Source organism: Microtus ochrogaster, chromosome 7, assembly GCF_000317375.1.
Source record: "Microtus ochrogaster isolate Prairie Vole_2 chromosome 7, MicOch1.0, whole genome shotgun sequence".
NCBI lineage: Eukaryota > Metazoa > Chordata > Mammalia > Rodentia > Cricetidae > Microtus > Microtus ochrogaster.
The window spans coordinates 40,633,555-40,653,524 of record NC_022014.1 but is presented as its reverse complement, the minus strand read 5'-3'; the positions used below and the strand labels follow the sequence as shown (position 1 = coordinate 40,653,524).

General features: G+C 45.3%; 1 protein-coding gene across 1 annotated transcript in view; it reads right to left on the bottom strand.

The window, feature by feature from the left end:
- Positions 1-19,970, bottom strand: part of Gemin5 (gem nuclear organelle associated protein 5) — a 48,876-nt gene that overhangs the window by 8,089 nt on the left and 20,817 nt on the right. Inside the window, exons 12-23 of the mRNA XM_005350297.3 lie at positions 17,083-17,156; positions 16,471-16,652; positions 14,886-15,025; positions 13,698-13,869; positions 11,819-12,040; positions 10,149-10,262; positions 9,655-9,777; positions 8,271-8,369; positions 7,035-7,172; positions 5,136-5,283; positions 981-1,100; positions 423-633 (exon numbers count right to left, since the gene is read on the bottom strand). Coding sequence (XP_005350354.1) covers positions 423-633; positions 981-1,100; positions 5,136-5,283; positions 7,035-7,172; positions 8,271-8,369; positions 9,655-9,777; positions 10,149-10,262; positions 11,819-12,040; positions 13,698-13,869; positions 14,886-15,025; positions 16,471-16,652; positions 17,083-17,156 — 1,743 coding nt within the window. The remainder of the gene's footprint in view (positions 1-422; positions 634-980; positions 1,101-5,135; positions 5,284-7,034; positions 7,173-8,270; positions 8,370-9,654; positions 9,778-10,148; positions 10,263-11,818; positions 12,041-13,697; positions 13,870-14,885; positions 15,026-16,470; positions 16,653-17,082; positions 17,157-19,970) is intronic.

Sequence of the window (19,970 nt, the reverse complement as noted above, 5' to 3'; positions counted from 1 at the left end):
TTTTTCGAGACAGGGTTTCTCTGTGGCTTTGGAGCCTGTCCTGGAACTAGCTCTGTAGACCAGGCTGGTCTCGAACTCACAGAGATTCGCCTGCCTCTGCCTCCCGAGTGCTGGGATTAAAGGCGTGTGCTACCGTCGCCCGGCTAATGTAGGAACTCTGGACACTGCCCAGGTGCTGGCATACTGGCGGTGGTTCAGATGGTTTGCACACACTTGTAAGCAGTAGAGATCACTGTGAACAGCAGTGCACCTCTTACCCCCAACACAGTCATCAGCAAGCTGTAGTATTTCAGTGAGAGGAGAGCCACCATGGCCTCTGGATACTTCTAGAGTCACTTCCTGAACCAGAAGTTTGTCTACTGGGGGTGTCTGACCAGAGAGGGACCCAGGGCCCCTCCCATCCTCAGGCTCCAGAGACTGACCTGCAAGCTTTCATGCAGCCCCAAGGCTTCCTGTGCGCCCACCCAGTTCTTCACCAGAAACAGCTCTTGGGCACATCTGAGAGCCAGGGAAGCAGCCAGTTCACTTTCTCCTGCTATGGAAGCCAGCTCTGCAGCTGTTCTGAGTGAGGCTGCGTCTCCCTTTCTCGCCAGAACTTTGGCTGCATCGTAGGCGGAAGTGGCTCCTAAGTAGCTGTGGCAAGAATGAAACCCAGTTACCAGCCATGCTGCCCTTCTAACCCTCTTTTCCATCCTGGTGGCCCTGCTCTGGCTGTATCTGGAGACCGAGGTCAGGATGGCCATGTGCTATTGGTTTGTACACTGTGCTGACTGACCCAGATGCAAACAGGTACAACCTTCAAGTCTGCCACCGAGACTGACTGACTGCCTGTGCCAATTTGGGTAACTGCAGAACATGCAGCTGGGTTGAATTTTCCTTTCTTTTTACATTTCCAGTCACTGTGCCCACTTCTACACTGAGTTTGTCCATTCTGTTGTGCTCCAGGCAGGTATTAAATTAGCCTCAGCCTCTCTGCTTACCACTTGGCCGCGACTGCGTAGTGGCCATCTTTCTCCAGGATAGACCCCCAGCTGAGGTATAGGTCCTTCAGGACGGGGTCTTCAGGGCGCAGCCGAGCCTTGGCAACTGCGATAGCTTCTCTAACGGCAAAAGCACATAATTCAGTCAGTCAGCAAGGGTTCCTCCGCATGAGGCTACCAATGAAAAACAGTGAGTGCCTGGAGAGGCAGCCAATTGATTAATTTCCCTAGTTCCTCCCTTCACCATCACAAAATGGCAAGAATGCTTTCTTCCTGACATCATTCCGAATCATGCCAGTCATCTCTGGGGAAATTTGTAAGAGTACACTACAAACTGACTAGCCGCCTTTTACTTCTAGCATTTGAATGTATGTGTGTATGTGAATGTGTGTGTGTGTAAATGTGTGTGGTGCATGTGTCTGCACCTGTGCCCACGTACACACGTCTTCTTTCACTTTTCCCCTTCCTTTAGACTGCTGTGGCTGTGTATGTACAAGGCATGAGTGTGGAGGTCAGGAAACCTGCAGGAGTTGGTTGTGTAAGACCTTCTACTGCATGGGTTCTGGGAATCAAACCTCGGTCCATGGGCTGGGCAGCAAGAGGCTTTAACTGCTGAGCTATCGCATTTCTCTTAAGATAGGTTAGGTTGGTTAATGAGCTCCTGGGAATCCTCCGAGTCACAGGCATAGGCAGCCATGCTTTTCACTGGGTGCTGGGAGGTAAACACGGGTCTCCTGTTGCAGGGCAAACACTTGTACCCACTGCCCACTGAGTCATTTCTCTATCCCTAGCTAGGTGCTTTCTTCAAGAAAACTCTCATTTATTAAAAAGCACTGGCAGGCTCAGTGGTGCTCATCTTTAGTGCCAGCACACAGAAGGAAGAAGCAGCTAGATCTCTGGGAATTTGAGGCTAGCCTGGCCTACATAGGGAGTTCTAGAATAGCTGGAGCTAAAGTGAGACTCTGTCTCAAAAAACAAAACTAAGTTATTTAGCTTTGAGTATTTTACAGCTGTTTTCTCAAAAATGAACCAAGTAAAACATGTCATTTTATGTTTCCAATGATAAAGTTTATACTTTCCTGGAGAAAAGTGGACCTGACACTCGGGACTCAGAGCATCCCAAAGCTGAAAACTTTTCCAGTGAAAGTGACCCAAGACTAAAGAGTGTGACACCTGTGGGGCTCCTAACAAATCATCTCGGTATGGGGTGGGTCTGTGTCACCTGGCAAACATCTGTAGCAGGGACAGAAATGATCTCAAGAGCAATGCAAAACGGGTGGCAGAGGCAGGCAGACCTCGGAGTTTGAGGCCAGTCTTGTCTGAGAAACGAGTTCCAGAACAGCCAGAGCTGCACAAGGAAACTGTATCCCGAAAGAAAAAGAAAGAAAGAGAGATATGAAAAACCTGGGGATTTACTTCCAGGCATAGTCCTTTAAACCAAAGGGCAGTAACACCAGAGGAGGAGGAAGCTGTTCACACAGAAAGGTGGCCAGAGCTCTGCTTGTGGATCCTGTTGGGTCTCTGGCCAAGCTGGAAACTCTGAGAGGCCAAACAAAGAACAAGACTGGAGCTGAATGATGCTCAGAGCTTGCTGTGACTTCTCACTAAGCAAAGCCTGCAACAGAGGCATCAGAAGGTAGGAGGCCCATACCAGCTCATAGTATAGACTTCTCTAAATCTGCCCTCTGAAATAAGGGGAAGGCGTGCAAGCACCCCAGAAGCAGACAACATGGCTACAGATTTGAGGCTAGCACCATTAGATTATGTTCCCTGTTTCCAAAAAGATCAAGGTGAGTCACAATGAAACTTAGCATTCTCTAAAGGAGGACAACAAAAGCTACACAAGATAAACAAAAGGACTGCCTCACCATAATACATCATCACATTACTGAAAATCAGTGATAATGAAAGGCTTGAACAGAGAAAACTCCACTGTTCTGCAGTACAGATGAAAATACAGCCGGCTTGGAGTGCACACCTGTAATTTAAGCACCTGGAAAACTAAGGCAGGAGTTTTAAGGCCAGCCTGGGTTACATAAAAAAGTATCTAAGTCAAAAACAGTAGAAAGAAAATTTGCAGTATAGGATCCTTTTAGGTTCCTACTCCTCAAGATGCTAGAATTACAGGTGTACACCACCACATCTGGAAGCAATCTAGAACTCTAAGCTAGGAAAAGATCTCTTAAGATGAAGGTGAAACTGTAGGCTTTCATACACAAAAGAAGTTTTGGGAATTATCACTAGTAGAACATACTATTCAAAAAAAAGGGGGAGGTCAGGGGGAATCAATGGCTGAAGAGATGGTTCAGTGATTAAGAGCACTGGCTGCTTTTCCAGAGGATCTGGGTTAAACTCCCAGCATCCACACACCTATAACACCAGCTCCAGGGGACACAACGCCCTCTTCTGGCCTCTTCAAACACAAGGTACACACCCGGTGCACAGACAAAAATGTGAACAAACCGGGCGGTGATGGTGTATGCCTTTAATCCCAGCACTCGGGAGACAGAGGCAGGTGGATCTCTGTGAGTTTGAGGCCAGCCTGGTCTATAAGAGCTAGTTCCAGGACAGCCTTCAAAGCTACACAGAAGCTTGAAAAACAAACAACCAAACAAACAAACAAAAAAAAAAGAATGTGAACAAAACATCTACACACATTAAAAGAAATAAATTTAAGAGGATGTAACTAAAGTTAGAACTGGAACCTGACAAAAAATAGTCAACCTAAAATAAAACAGAAAAAGAGATAAACTTGACAAAACAGGAAACAAACACCAAGGTGTGCAGATTCATGCCAACCATAGCAAATTAATATTAAATATCACCAATTTAAACATCCCCACTTAATGGCAGACATGGTGAGACGAGAGAGAGAACCAAGGGTCTAGGGAATGCTGTCTAGAATGGTCATTCTCTACTGTGGCTGACATAGTGTCACACTAAAAAGAGACACTAGTCACCCTCAACACAGAACAATAGACAGGCCCTTCATCTAAACTGAGAACTGTGTTGGCTGGCTTTTATCAACCTGACACAAACTTAGATAATCTGGGAAGGGAGATTCCTTTTTTTTTTTTTTTTTAAATTTTCGAGACAGGGTTTCTCTGTAGCTTTTGGTTCCTGTCCTGGAACTAGCTCTTCTAGACCAGGCTGGCCTCGAACTCACAGAGATCCGCCTGCCTCTGCCTCCCAAGTGCTGGGATTAAAGGTGTGCGCCACCACTACCTGGCTGGGAAGAGAGTCTAAAACTGAGAAAAAGCCTCCATAAGACTGGCCTGAAGGTAAGGTTGATCAATGATTGACAGGGGAGAGCCCAGTCTATCATACACGGTACCACCCCTGAGCAGCTGGTCCTGCTATATAAGAAAACAAACTGAAGCCAGGTGGTGGCAGCGCACGCCTTTAATCTCAGAATTTAGGAGGTAGAGGCAGGCGGACCTCTGTGAGTTCGAGGCCAGCCTGGTCTTCAGAGCTAGTTTCAGGAGAGGTAGGGCTATTGTACAGAGAAACCCTGTCTCAAAAAAAAACCAACAACAACAACAAAAAAAAAACACAAAAAACTAAACAAACTGAGGAAGCCAAGAGGCACGTGGCTTATACTTCAGTTCCTACCTCCTGGTTCTGCCTTGAGTTCTGGCCCTGACTTCCCTCAGCAGTTGAGATTACAGTTGTAAGCTGAAGTAAACCCTTTCTTCCCCAAATTGCTTTCGGCAATGGTGTTTATCACAGCAGTAGATTTTTTTTTTTTTGGTTTTTCGACACAGGGTTTCTCTGTGGTTTTGGAGCCTGTCCTGGAACTAGCTCTTGTAGACCAGGCTGGTCTTGAACTCACAGAGATCCGTCTGCCTCTGTCTCCCGAGTGCTGGGATTAAAGGCATGTGCCACCACCACCCAGCTTAGATTTTTCTTAAAAGGGGGGGGAGGAGCAGTGGTAAGAAATTTCTTATCAGTTAGGAACACTCACTGCTTTCCTGTAGAAGACCCAACTTTGGGTCCCAGCATGCTGGGTAGCTCAGAACCTCCTGTAAGTTCAATTCCAGGGGGATCCACTGTCCCTGGCCCTCGTGAGATCATGTGCACATACCCACACATACACATACAGAAAATCTTTAGAGGAGCTCCCTTTATGAGCCACCAAGCCCCCACCGCACAGACCTGTAGAAATGATTTGACTTGAGAAGTTCCACAGCTTCATACACTTTGTGGATGGACAGCAGGTAAGAGGCAGCCTTGACATACTGATCCTGGAAACACAGCTGCTTGGCAAAGGCTTCCACGGCCCACAGCCACACACTGTAGCCAGCTTAAAGGTGGGAAAAAGGGAGGAGGGTCCATCAAAGGAGGTACACGAGTTAAAAACGCCATTTCATCACTCCAGTAGGCAGAACAATCAGGCACTACTTCAAATGCTAGGCAGCCCTTCTGCTTCAACTCCCTCCCCACACCCATATTCTGAAACAGGAATTATTCTTTGATTTGCTCTATCAACACGAAAAGACGGAGTTTAGGGGACACTTCTGAGTGGGAGCAGACAGTGACAGCAAGGCCATGTATGCCTTCTGCTGAGGGTACTGTCTAAAGAGAGCTTCTGGCTGGGGTGCTGAGACCCAGCACACATTCTGATTTATGTGGCCCACGTACAAGTTCACCACAGCATCAATCAATGGCTCCACCTCACAGCCATAGAGATGTGTCAATCATGATGCCCCATTCAAAGGTATTCATTTCTAAGACAGATTTTTTTTTTTTTTTTTTAATTCACCGTCCTCCTCCACCTCTTTCTGGGCAAGGCTAGTGCCATCAAAGTTCCTTTGTGTACTTCATCTTTGCACTTTTGGTGATAAACGGTTGCTTTTTCACTGTCACTCTCAAAGTTGTTCTTTCGAGACAGGGTCTCACTGCGTAGCCCTGGCTGACCTGGCATTCAGAGACCCATCTGCCTCTGCCCCCTGAAGCTGGCATTAGTATACAACACCATGTCCAGTTGGCACCCAGCGGTTTCTACTACATCTCCAATAGAGATGGTCGTGTTTGTGGAGGAGGAATGGTGGTCTTTTAAGGGCATTAGGGGACTTTCTCGTGCTTCCTGAAGCTGGGTCATAATTCTTCATTTCCTAATCTCAAGCTATAGCATGGATGAGTGCTCCCAGGCTCATGTTAGCTGCCTGCATTAAGAACTCACTCACATTAAGGACGTACAAGGCTGCCCTAGTCTTTGGGTATTTGTAAGGGTTTCTATTCTAGCTGTGCACATGACTTGACAGGGCTCTTACTTATGGACATGTAGGTCTTTATGGTCTTTTGCTATGTCTCTGAGTGTGAGTACAGTTTAGTTTCTATCATTAGAACTGCTGGTCCTCGTTTGTATAGTGGTAAAAAAAAAAAATAGAACTGCTGGGCCAAAGGTTTGAAACATTTTCAAATTTATCACATATGGTCCAATTGTCCTTCAAGATGTGGTTTATCCACCACTGATTTATGTGCTAGAGGCATCACCAGAGCTGGGGACTGGTGGACACTAATTAACACATAGGACAGCATTCCTGGGAAGACTGTCCACTGCTGATCTGTGGAGCTGACTAATCTCCATGAGTTGTTAGAAACAGAGCAAGGCTTGGCTCAATCTGCCTCGCCCACAAAGCCAGCCTGCCCTGTCCCTGTCTTATCTTTATTCTGACCTCTGTGGTACCTCTGCCACCCACCACTGAGCAATGCTGGCTCTGGTTCCCAAACCTCCAGAACTGTGAGCAAAATGAATCTCCCACTTTACAGAGCACAGGGCTACTGCTCCTCTGTCTTGACAAAACCCAGCGGGGGATGTGTCCCCAGCCTTTGCCACTGCTGCAGAGTTAGCTTCTGTACATCATCTATTTCTAAGTGCTTTAAGCGTAAGGCAAGCACTGCCAAGTCATTTTTTTTTTCTTTTTGACCCTGAATTGGTGATTCCTCTGCCCCAGCCTCCCAAGTGTGGTGGCTGTGCACCACCACACCAGTGTTGAGGCATCTTTAATGGCACATTCTAGAAAGCAACACACTTCCCCAAGAAGCACATACCTACTGGTGCCACAGCCACGAGGCTATCTGTAAGCTCTCCTCTCTCTGCTGCTGCCTGGAGAACACCTTTCAGATCGCCTTTCCAGAGCATGAGCTGGTGAAAAAGCTCAGGGTGGCCACTCTCCAGGTGGCCTTTTCCTGTGTAGAGGAGACAGAGTTTGAAAGCTGTTTTATAAAACAAAGGTCACAGTGGAAAGGAAGTATATAGTCACTTACTGATCAGCAAGCCATCTACTAAAATGACTTTGAGGGATTATTTATTTATTTATTTTTTTAATTTTTTTGGTTTTTCGAGACAGGGTTTCTCTGTGGTTTTGGAGCCTGTCCTGGAACTAGCTCTTGTAGACCAGGCTGGTCTCGAACTCACCGAGATCCGCCTGCCTCCCAAGTGCTAGGATTAAAGGCGGGGATTTTTTTTTAATTAAAAAAATTTATTTTATGTTCATCGGTGTTTTGTGTGCATGTATGTCTGTGTGAGAGTGTCAGAAGCTCTGGAACTGGAATTACTGAAAGATGTGAGCTGCCATGTGAGTGCTGGGAACTGAACCCGAGTCCTCCAAAGAGCAGTCAGTGTTTTTAGTCGCTGAGCCATTTCTCCAGGACCAATTTTAAATTTTCCCTTTCACTTTGCTTTGGAGACAGGGTTTCTGTTTCTGCACTATGCTCCAGCTCATCCTCATCTGTTTCCCATTTTGTAGGGTGTTAGGATGAGTGCAAGCTATGATTGGACTCAGTCAGGATTGCACTTTTACCTGCTGAGCCATCCCTCTGCTCCCTAGCTTTTTATTTTATTTATTTATTTATTTTTAAAGACGAAGTCTCCGCATAGCTCAGGCTTGTGAGTCCTAGAACTCACAAGATGGACATACAGGATGGCCTCAATCTTGTGATGCTCCTGCTTTAGCCTCTAGAGTGCTAGGATTATAGATCTGAACCATGGACCAAGCCCAACATATATGAATGGGGCTGGAGCCCAGCTGACCACTGTCACCCAGAGGGAGCCTGCCAGGCCACTGTCACCAGTGGTCCTCAAGAGCATTGCACCAGTTAGAGGCTACCGTTTGGAGTCTGATGACCACATAAAGGACACACGGGAGTAGCCTAGATGGCAACATATTTGTATACAGATTAAACTGCATGGCATGGCAATGCACAGGCTGGCAGCCACACAGAGGCATGTGTCAAAATTAGGGAGAGTGAGGAGAGATAGGGCCACGTAGACTGAGCAGGCCTCACCTTCTGTTTCCATCATCCTGTACAGAGTAGCCCTGTCTGTGAAGAGGCCCAAGTGGAATCGTTCTTCAAGGTCAGCAGACACATCTTCATTTAGCTCTGCTAATTTAAAATGGAAAAAGTCACAGCCACAGCCTTCGTCCAGTAACTTCTGGATACATGCCCCAACACCTACTTCAGAGACAAAAAAAATCCACATTCCAGGTCCTCGTTTACTCTACCCTGTACCTCCTGCTAGTGACAGAGACAGTTTGGAGCTTTTAAAAGTCAGCTTTGGAAGAATCCAATGAGTCAATACCATTTTGTAGTTTGTGCTGACAAAAGCTTGAGGGAAAAATAGTCTAAGAGGATTCCAAATTCAACATGCCTTTTAAATTTCCAGATTAACCAGAGTGTTCATATTAAGAGTCCTCTAGGAACCAAGCACGCAGGTGTGCACCTTTATCCCAGCACTCAGGAGGCAGTAGGAGCTCTGTAAGTTTGAGGTCAGTCTGGTCTACAAAGAAAGTTCCAGAACAGCCAGGACTGTTACACAGAAAAACCCTGTCTCTGTAGCTTTGGAGCATGTCCTGGAACTAGTTCTTGTAGACCAGGCTGGCCTCAAACTCACAGAGATCCGCCTGCCTCTGCCTCCCGAGTGCTGGGATTAAAGGTGTGCGCCACCACCGCCCAGCTGAGAAACCCTGTCTTGAGAAACCAACCAACCAACCAAAACTACAACAGTCAATTATGTTTATCTATGTCTTAATGATAGAGGATTTGCCTAGCATGTGCAAGGCCCTGGGACTCCACCTGAGAATGTAAAAAGTCCTTACTTTCCAGTAAGTTTAGCTACTGTTAGCCAAGGAGACTCTAGATCATCTCCAAATTCCCAAAACAAGTCATACCCATAAAAAGCACAAGAGAAACAGTGGTGGAGTGAGCAGGGGGACTCATTCTCTTTAAGATTTTTAAAAACTGTGTTATTTTTTCAACACATCAAATTCATAATAAAAACACCAAAATACTGGGCTATGACAAGCAAATAAAACCAATAATCATTTAAAAAATAAAATACCATCAAATACATTACAGTAACTGCCACATTACGGAACATCTCTAGTGAGGATTTTTTTTTAACCTAAAGACACTGGTAGACTGGAAAATAGATGTGTAGGTGCCTGGCCAAATGTGGCTCAAAGATGGTTGGCTGGGTAACAGTGACAGATGGGATACTGGGAGCAGTGGCGGCAAGATAGGGGCATGGCAGAGGGGCAGGGAGGTTAAAGACAAGGGAAGCTGGGGAAAAGGTCCAGGCAGTAGTAATCTTAGACACCTGCTCATTTACTTAACACACAGCACCACCATCAACTGTGAGCGCACAGGTGCAAGGAGCAGCACTCGGTACCTTTGGCATGTGTTGCAGCTGCTAGTACCAAACAGTCTCGATGGAGTTCCTCTTTGGACCTGTGGTCTAAGCTTGTGCTCAGGGGGAGCATGGAGCGAGCCTTCCTTTTCTTGAGTAAGGCTTCTGAAATGAAACAACAGCAATAATTTCAGGAAAACAGACCACAGACAGAGCTGAAGGAATGCAAATGTGGGCAGTGTGGGCGTGGCCTACAGGAGGGTGGCACGGAACAAGCCACTCCCAGACAGCAGCTTTTATACCTTGCTGGCTGGTGCATAGTCAAAAAACATGCAAAATGCTCTTGTTAACATTCACAAGTGGTACCAACAACTGTAAGACATTTCAAGTGCTAAGCAATGTGAAAAAAAAACCCAAAAAACAAAATGACCTCCAACAGCATAATCCAAACATCCCACGCTTACACAAAAGGCTCTCTCGTGGGCACAGAAGGTCTTAGGAATGTCTGGTAAAATGTACTCATGGAAGATACTGACCTGGCTTATCTTTGGGTGGCTCCTTTTTCAGTGAGGTGGCTTTGCTATTAACTGTGACTTTTGACTTTTCAACACCTAAGGAAACAGCAATGCAGGAAACAGCTTCACCAGAAACTACAAGGGAAAAAGAACAGAAAAGGTTTGAGACAAGAACAATATAGAAAGGTGGCAGGCAAGGGAACTCACGCCTGTAACCTCAGCATTCTGGATACTGATACTGGATCACTATAGGTTGAGGCCAGCCTAGGCTACACTGTGAGTCCCAGAATAATCAACTGTGGTTACAGAGTGAGACCCTGTTTCAAAACACACTGTCCAAGTCTAGTTGTTGCTATAAGAGCATTTAACAGGTGAGTTGGGCTGTGGTGGCCACGCCTTTAATTCCAGCCCTTAGGAGGCAGAGGAAGGTGGGTCTCTGTGAGTTCATAAGGCCACCCTGGTCTACAAGAGCTAGTTTTAGGACAGCTTGGGCTATTACACACTTCCTGTCTTGAAGGAAAAAACAAAACAAAAAAGCAAACCAAAAACCAAAAACCAGCATTCCCAGGCTCAGCAATGCAATTCCAGCCACTGTGCCCTGGCCAAGCAGTGCAGGTGCTCAAGCCTCCCCTGCTGCACGGGAGTCTCTAAGGTTATTATTCTAACTCTGACATTTGACCTGGAAACCCTGCTTACATGGTGAGTCACTTGTTAGGGAACTTAAGCTTCACTGTACAAACAGGAAAAGGCTTCAAACACAGAAAACAGCAGGTACATGTGACAGTCACAATCCTAAGCACACAAACTGTTTTCTAACCAACAGAAGCACAGGACAATTTGTGTAGCCCTTATATGATACAAAGGAATTTAAAATCATTATCACTGTATGTGCTCTGTGGTGAATGTGGAGGTCAGGATAATTCTTTGGAGTCAGGTCTCTTCTTCCATCTTTCCATGGGTTCCAGAATCAAACCCAGGACTGTGCAGCAAGCACTTGAGTCACTCAGCCCCACTTAAATGTTTTGTCTTGTTTTAAATAAGACTTGCCTTGGTCATGGTGTCTCTTTACAGCAACACAACAGTGATTAAGATATCATCTGGCGCAGGGGAAACTTACCTTTCCCATATAAGTTGGAACGTTTAAAGGTCAGCTGTTAAAGGGACACAGATGTGTCCTCCTTTCCGTTCATGCCTATGCACACTGCCCTGTCTCACTGTGCCCTGTGTCTTATCCTGAACAGCTGAAGCTTCTGTATACTATTGACTCCTCCCCAATCATGTACTATAGCTCTTGTAACACTTCAAAGTGGCATTTAGTAGCTCAATAAAAACAACAATAACAACAACAACAACAATAAGGTGGTATTTTGACTTAACCTAGAGCACTGGCTGTTCTTGCAGAGGACCTGGGTTCAGTTCCCCACACCCATAATTCCAGTTTTAGGGGGTCCAATGCTCTCTTCTGGCCTCCCTGGGCACTCTTGTGGTACACAGGCATAGTTGTAGGCAAAACAGTCATACACATGAAACGAAAATCAATATCAAAAACTGAACGAAACCCCTTTAAACAACACTACCATGTTTACAAAGTCTCAGCTGACGCAGAAGCTGCACACAAAGGACGACCTACACACAGAGGAAGATCTGCCACATCAATACACCAGTGAGACGGGTGTTTTAGAAGCACCTACCCACTGGAGATGGTGGCAGCTCTGGCTCCTGGGCTTCCTCCTCACCATCCTGGTCCGACACACCATTCTCAACAGGTCCTGAGGTCTCCCTCGAACTCTCATCTTCAGTGACAATGGATGAATCCTGCTTTCCAGGTAGTCGCAGGGTGGGTTTTTTCTTCTTTTTAAGCTTTGGCTTAGGCTGAGAGAGCCGTTTTTTTTCTAGTTCAACACATTTTTTCCCTACAAAGACCACAATAAAAATAAGACTAAAATACACACTGTGGGCAAGAAGCATCCTGGCAAAATCCTTTCAAACCATACACCACTCTTCCGACAGTCTTTACATACCCCTGCCTTCTCCTCGCCTTCACAGCTCCACCCCATCAGCAGTCAGCCCCCGGGAGTCCATTAATTCCACTCATGTCTGCCCACACTACTTAAGGGATACAGACTACATTTTCAACTGATCGCAGAGACACTGCTCCTCCAGGGTACCTGGGAGGTAGACAGTACATGATTTTTATCTGTCCTTTGGCTATTTTAATTAGATGACCAGAGGGTGTCCTGACAGTGTCTGTTGTCCATTACCACCCTTCTGGACTCCCTAGTTCCACCATCAGATTCCTGACTGGGACTGTCACTGTGCCACTGTGTGGGCACTTGTGACTTCCTTGGTTGGAATGCACTGCTGGACAGAACTGGTTCTCAGGAGAGGCCTCTGTGATCCGGTACCTGAAAGCACACTTGCCAGGCTGACTAGTTTGCAGCATCCAGCACTGCCCTCTTTCTTCCTTAAAGCTTTTTATTATTTCCTTACAGTCTATTTATCATTTTTTCACACCTCAACTGCTTTTGACAGATTCAAGGTACTATAGAACTCAGCATTCCAGCACAGACCAGATCCCACCTGCTCTGTAGATAACCTGTCACCAGTCTGAGTTTCAGCTGCTGCTCTAGGGTTTCACAGAAACAGTACAAACCCTGTGCCTGGCTGCTTCTGCTCAGTGTGATCTGTCAGAAACTCATCAACTTTGCTGTGTTTATCAGTAGTCGCTCTTTGTTTCTATTCAGGGGGTTGAAGCAGGCCTGTACACACGGGCAGCCTACAACTTCCTTCTTATGCCTATGTACATTTCTTCTGTAAGGGTACACTCATATGTTCATTAGCATTTGAATTGTGTCCAGTTTCTGACCAAAACAACGCTAATTTGAGTATCTTTTACATTAAAATCTGGTCCACCCCTTCTGGAGGCACCCTATATAAAAGGACATGGAAAAGGAAGCCTTTACCTTTTGCCTGGCTGCCCTCACTCTTGTCAGTATTAGAACCTACTCCTTTAGGATTACAGCACAGACTGAAGACCAGCAATTCTCCAAGAATCTTTCCACACTCTAGCACCAGATGTGGAACTGGTGGACATCCCGTCTTGTGGACTGGACCAAACAACTACTGGATTTTTGGTCTTTCCATTTGGAGACAACCATTGTTGGACTACCCAGATCACAGCTTGTCAGCCACTCTAATAAGTTGCATGTGTGTGTGCCATTATATCAGTTCTGTTCCTTTAGAGAATCCTGACCAATCCCCCCACTTGCAGACACCTTGCTGGCCCCTCCTGTCAATAGTCCCCCTTTTTGTTTAGCCAGAAACCCTTCAAGCTGCATCCTATACTTTGAAGTGTCTCAGTTCTTTGAGCGCATCCTTTCTTTCTGGCATAAGATGTTTTAGGTGCTTTCATTCCCAATGCCCTCCCAGTGAATAATGAGGTTTAACAGCCCTGGGAAGAGCACAGCCACACTTGCTACAATTTCACCGTGATGGATGATGCTGGGTGGGGTCAGAGCAACAATTACTAAGGCAGAGAAAAAGGGATACCATAATCTCATCCTGACCAACCTTGAGGAGGCCGGGAATGGTCCTGCATGGAGGTCAGCCACCTGCATACACAGAAGTCATCTGCACCTGAGTAGATGGATTCTGGGTCCACTGGGGACCATGCCACACATAGTAGCCGGCCTCGATGTCCTCGGAAATTGAACAGAGGTTCTTCCCGGAGGGCGTCCCATACCTAGAACCAACATTAGTATGATAGAACAAACAAATGATAATTATATTGTTCTAGATTGTAACTTTGCTCAATTAAAATAAACTCATGATAGGCCTTAATTTTCACATGATTTGCAAGGTACCTAATGCATTCATGCGACAACACTATCTCATGTGGCCCACACCTATAGTTCTAGCACGGATGGTTGAAGGAAAGGATTAAAGCTTTGAGGACAGGATGGTGAGATGGCTCAGTGGAAAAGGCCCTTGCTGCCAACTCTGATGATCTGAATTTAATCCCTAGGACCTACATGACGGGAGGAGAGCACCAACTCCTGCAAGTTTTCCTGTCCCCTCCAACACACACACACACACACACACACACACACACACACACACACACACACGTTAATTAAACAAAATCAAAATATAGAGAGTTTGAGGACAGCTTGCCTTGTATAACAAAATCCTGCAGCAAAAGCCCAAACAACAACAAAAAGAGTATCTACAATTAGCTAAATCTTTATGTTGGTTTGGTTGAAGGACATTTTTTGGGCCACTTGGGTCCACCACACAGAGTAATCAGAACTCCCGACACTAACTATAAGTCAAAAGGGATCTGTCAAGGGCTATGATGAAACTACGTCTTCTAGCTTAGACAGTCCTTCTGTAGACAGGAGGGGAATAAAAACAACGCAAAACTGAGAGGGAAGAAGGGCAAGTTTAAGTTACAATAAGTCATTCCAGGAAAGCTATGGCTGTTACAGAGAAACCCTGCTTAGAAAAACCAACCCCCCTGCCGGGCGGTGGTGGCACACGCCTTTAATCCCAGCACTTGGGAGCCAGAGACAGGCGGATCTCTGTGAGTTCGAGACCAGCCTGGTCTACAAGAGCTAGTTCCAGGACAGGCTCCAAAACCACAGAGAAACCCTGTCTCGAAAAAACCAAAAAAAAAAAAAAAAAAAAAAAAAAAAAAACCGACCCCTTACCCCCCCCCACCACCAAGTAAAGTAACTCAGGCTCAAGGACACATAGTACCTGAGCTGTGCCATCATAGCAAGCAGATACCAGCCTTCCATCATGATGAGGGCTCCACGCCAGACTGGTAACCTTGGCTGTGTGTCCTGAGAGGGTCCGGAAGGGCTCTGTGATGGTTACTGGAGACTCAGGATTGCTCTCTAGAAGGCAAGGAGAAGAAGTCACATCAACAGCCCCAGAAAGGATACACAGGAAGACAGAACATGGCAAGAGGCAAGGAAGGCTTTTTGAGGTTTCAGTAAGAATGTAGCTTAGCTGGGTGGTGGTGGCACACCTTTAATCCCAGCACTTGGGAGGCAGAGGCAAGCAAAGCTCTGAGGTCAAGGCCAGTTTGGTGTACAGAGCGAGTTCCAGGACAGCCAGAACTGTTACACAGAGAAACCCTGTCTTACCCTCATCCCCTCAAAAAAAACAAACAAACAAAAAACAAAAAAAAAAAAACCCAAAACCCAAATAAAACAAAAAAGAAAGAAAAGAATGTAGCTTATTATAGCTTACTAGATTATAAGAGCCACAGAATGGGAGGTCCTGAGTTCAATTCCCAATTCTCAGCAACCACATAGTGGCTTACAAACATCTATCAGGTGCCCTCTTATGCTGTGCAAGCAGAACACTGTATACATAATAAATCTTAAAAACAAACAAACAAACAACAAAAAAGAGCTGGAGATCAGGGAATCTGCATGAGACTGTGTCTCCTTGAAAAAACCATAAAGTTTCACCAGTATGGCTACCCAAACATGAACAAATAGGACACCAGTAGACTAATGTAGAGGGAGAAAACTTACAAGGCCTCAACACTAAACAAAGAACTAATGGCAACTAAGAAACACCGAGGAAGGGATAAACGGTCTTTTCTCAGGGAAGCATACATCAACCGGTTATCTAACACCAAATTGTCAGCCCTAAAACATACACCTATAAATAACATTAATGGACCAGGAACGTTGCATTTATGTTTAGGAACATGTATGTGCAACAACAATTAAAGAAAAAAGTACATGAATTTGAAAGAGAGTTGAGGGGCGTGCACGGAAGGGTTTGGAGGGAGAAAAGAGAAGGAAATGATATATGCTCAAAAGTACAGATAAAAATACAATGTAGCTCACTATCAGGGCCTCTAGGCAGGCTGCCGTAGATGTGTAGATAAAGGCCGACACAAGAGCACCTCCTCTGGACATACCTGCACTTAATGGTATTCTAAGTAGTAACAGATCATCTGAAGCTATTCATGAGAAAATACCAGATAAAACCGCAGAACAGTGACCAAACAACTGTTCTGTGTTTCTAGTTACTACCAATTCCTTTACCTGAAGAAATCCAACATTTTTGGTAATACAGTCTGTTCTCCTGGTGACAAATTCCCTCATCTTAAAAAAAAAATCTATTTGTAAAGTCTGTAATTTCACCTTCATTTTAAAGGATCTTCCCCTAGGTATAGAATCCCAGATTAGTGCTGGACATAGAAGTGCAAGGTTGCAATCCCAGAGCTTAGAAGGCACAGGCAGGATGGGGTTCCAGGTCATCCTTGGCTATAGGAAGCTAGCCTGAAGTCCTGTATCATCCCAGCAGAGGTCAGTGTTACCTAGAACAGTTCTCAGATTGTGCACGTAGATGACTGCATTGTTGGAGCCAGAAGCTATGAGGCAGCTCAGCTCTGGACGGCTGCCGTGCTCATGGTGCCAGACTATGGCATTCACCAGTTTGTGGTGCTGCTGGATGGTGCAGAGTAGTTTCAAGTTGGGAACTTGGAATATTTCTATTGACCTAGAACAAGACAGCAGGATGAGAATGAAAGCTAATCAAGTTAAAAGCCCTCCCCTTCTCCTTCCCTCAGTGCAGGGAAGGTGAGGTAGAACGCATGGCACACGCTGTCCCTGGCAGACGCCCTTCTCTCACAAGGAATCAGGAACGGGTTCAGGGTGGAGGGGGGGTTGAGAGAATTATGAGCTAATTATGAAAAAGGGCTGTGATTATAGTCACAGTGAGACTCCAATAGCCAACACAGTGTAGTCAGACACTGTCAATAAGCTGTAAGATTCAAACAGCCTGTCTTCACAGAGATACAGAGTCCACATGACCCGAGGATGTCCACAGTGACACAGAACACAATGGGACTGCCACAAGGCACTGCAGAAAGCCTTGGCCAGCTAGCGAACGCTACAATATTACAACTTTTTGTAAAGGACACACTCACCCATCTTCATTGCCGAGAGCCATGACCTTGCCATCTCCTTTCCAGCTGATCTCTGTGTGCACAGGCAGCTTATACTAGAAAGTAGAACAAGCCAGGCATGGGTGTAAAAAACTTCTTTCTGCTCTTCATCTTACAATTCAATGACATCATGAGGGCAAAAAAAGAAAAAATCCTTGGGGTTAAAACATGTTCTAATTTTGAAGGGCAGTTTTCTAGACTAACCACATTCAGCCAACGAGTTACTAAGAACAAGTACTCTGACTGCAGCTTCTTAAATGGAATAGAAGCTGGGCAGTGGTGGCGCACGCCTTTAATCCCAGCACTCGGGAGGCAGAGGCAGGCGGATCTCTGTGAGTTCGAGGCCAGCCTGGTCTACAAGAGCAAGTTCCAGGACAGAAACCAAAAGCTACAGAGAAACCCTGTCTTGAAAAATCCAAAAAAAAAAAAAAAAAATGGAATAGAGTCCGGTAAGTACTGACTGTAGTCTTCCACCTTACAGAATAAAGCTAACCAAAAGACAGTCCCCTTTGCAAAATGCACATGCCCCAGCATTTCCCCACGAGTATACTGTTAGAAATCAAATCAGCTGTTACACAGGTCCTGTCAGGATTTTGCCTGTTTGCTTCCTTTTCTTAACAATCTTTTATTATTCATGTGTGTAGAAATCTGAAGACAGCTCTGAGATCAGAGTCTCTCCTTCCGCCTTTATGTAGAACTCAGGTAGTCAGGCTGGGTGGCAATCACTTCCACCTGCTGTGTATGTCATTGGCCCCATGACCCTATTTTTCTTACTTGTTTCTTTTGTTTATTCTATTACCCGTTAACAGCTTTTTCAAAGTCATTTATGTGAAGAGATTCCAAATTTCTATTTCCTGTAGAGAATCCTCATTTGAACTCTAATATAGAAACTCAGCTGTCACTCAGCTAAAACCTTGTGAGGACAGGAATTTTGCTGATTACTGGATGTTAACACACAGACAACATTGGAGAAAATGAAAAAGAATACAATCATATATGATTTATGATCATGTTACCTTGTGGCAGGCATACAAAAAATGAGAAGCAGCAATGAAAACTGCTCATTTGCAAGGGTAAGGACATCTCAATATTTATGATTTGACTTAAGGACAACTGTAAAAGCCAGGCATTGTGGAGCACACCTGTCATGCTAGCATCTGGCGGGTAGAGGCAGGAACCAAGCTTGAGGCCAGCCTGAGTTATGTTTGATCCTGTCTCAAAAAAGAAAGTTAAAATAGTTGAGTCATAAAATACAATGACACAAAGTCAAAGCAAATGTGTTTTGATGTGAGATCTAGGCAACGGTCCCAAGAGATGTTTTGTATTGCTGTGCATGTGTGCCTCTGTGAGCACAGCCTTGCAACCTCAGCACCTGGGAGGCTGGGGGAGGAGGAGCAGAAAGTCAGCCTGGGCTAATAAGAAGTCACCATACCTCAAGAAAACAGCAGACAAGGCCTGAGCACACCATTGCCAACAGGCGCTTCTAGCTGGAAGGCTGATGTGGGAGTGATTTCTTATTAATAAAGAAACTGCCTAGGCCCCTTGATAGGCCAACCCTTAAGTGGGTGGAGTAAACAGAACAGAGGGCTGGGAGAAAGAAGCTGAGTCAGGGAGTCGCCATGTTTGTCCCACTCCAGACAGATGCAGGTTAAGATCATTCCTGGTAAGCCAGCTCGTGGGCTACAAAGAATAATAGAAATGGGTTAGATTAATATGTAAGAGCTAGCCAATAAGAGGCTGGAACTATTGGGGCCAGGCAGTGATTAAAAGAATACAGTTTCCGTGTAATTATTTCGGGTATAAAGCTAGCCATGCAGGCGGCCAGGTGCTGGGGACGCAGCCCCGCCGCTCTTATTTCAACAGAGTGGCACCGGACGTGATGGGCTAAATCCACTTAAAAACCTGAGAAGACTTAAAAATAAGGGAGAGAGAGTTTAACACAGATTTTTGCTGTTTGTTGGTGGCGTGCTGTAGAGAGTTCCTGATTAGGCAACAGCAGCAGAAAAAAACGCTGTGTCATTTTAAAGCGCGGCTTCTTGGGGCTGTGCTGCCAGCATGAACTCTGGCTTTAAAGTGTTTCAATGAATTTTATGGAACTGGATATTTGTGTTCCCACTTGGAATTGGAAGGAGAATGCTCTAAGACCGTGCCTATGGCTCAGCACTCCCGCCTGCACCTGGGCAGACGGCAGAATCAGGTTTAGGCTGGCGGAAGAGCATGGCGGATTCCTGCCAGTGTTTTCAGACTGCGCAGTGCTCTGCGTGTCAGATTTGGCTGTAACTTGGATGAAAAGAGTTTCTGTGCTTCACGCTCAGTCTCAGAGTTAAACTGCTGACTGCGGCGCCAATGTGGACTTGCTGTGTGCCTGGAACTGTGTGGCTCAGGGGTACCAAATGGATCTGAGGCAGGAGTGGCTGCTCCATGCTGAACTGTGCTGATGTCAGGCCGGAACTGCCGTAATTATCATAATAACAGCGCAGTTAAGGTTTCAACTGGGCAGGACACAGGCGGTACCGTATTACCTGTACATGGTGCAACTTAAGTTTTTAAGAACTGCTTAATATTTAAAAAAATGCTCCTAAATAGTAAAAAAAAAATGTTACAGATTCACAATAAAACAGATTCAGACATTGTTGGATGAATGTACGTAGACTTGGGAGAGAAAAGAAAAAAAATATAAAGAATAAAGTTAATGTCTTAACAAAACGGTAAAGTCTTTAAAGAGACAAAGTATAGATAGTTATAGATTAAAAGAAATGAAAAATAAGCCACGTAAAAATGAAAAATTCACAGAGTCTGGATTATGTACATTGTGTTTTCTTTAAAATTTTTGACTGTGAAGGAGCTAAGTACAGAGAGACATTTCATTA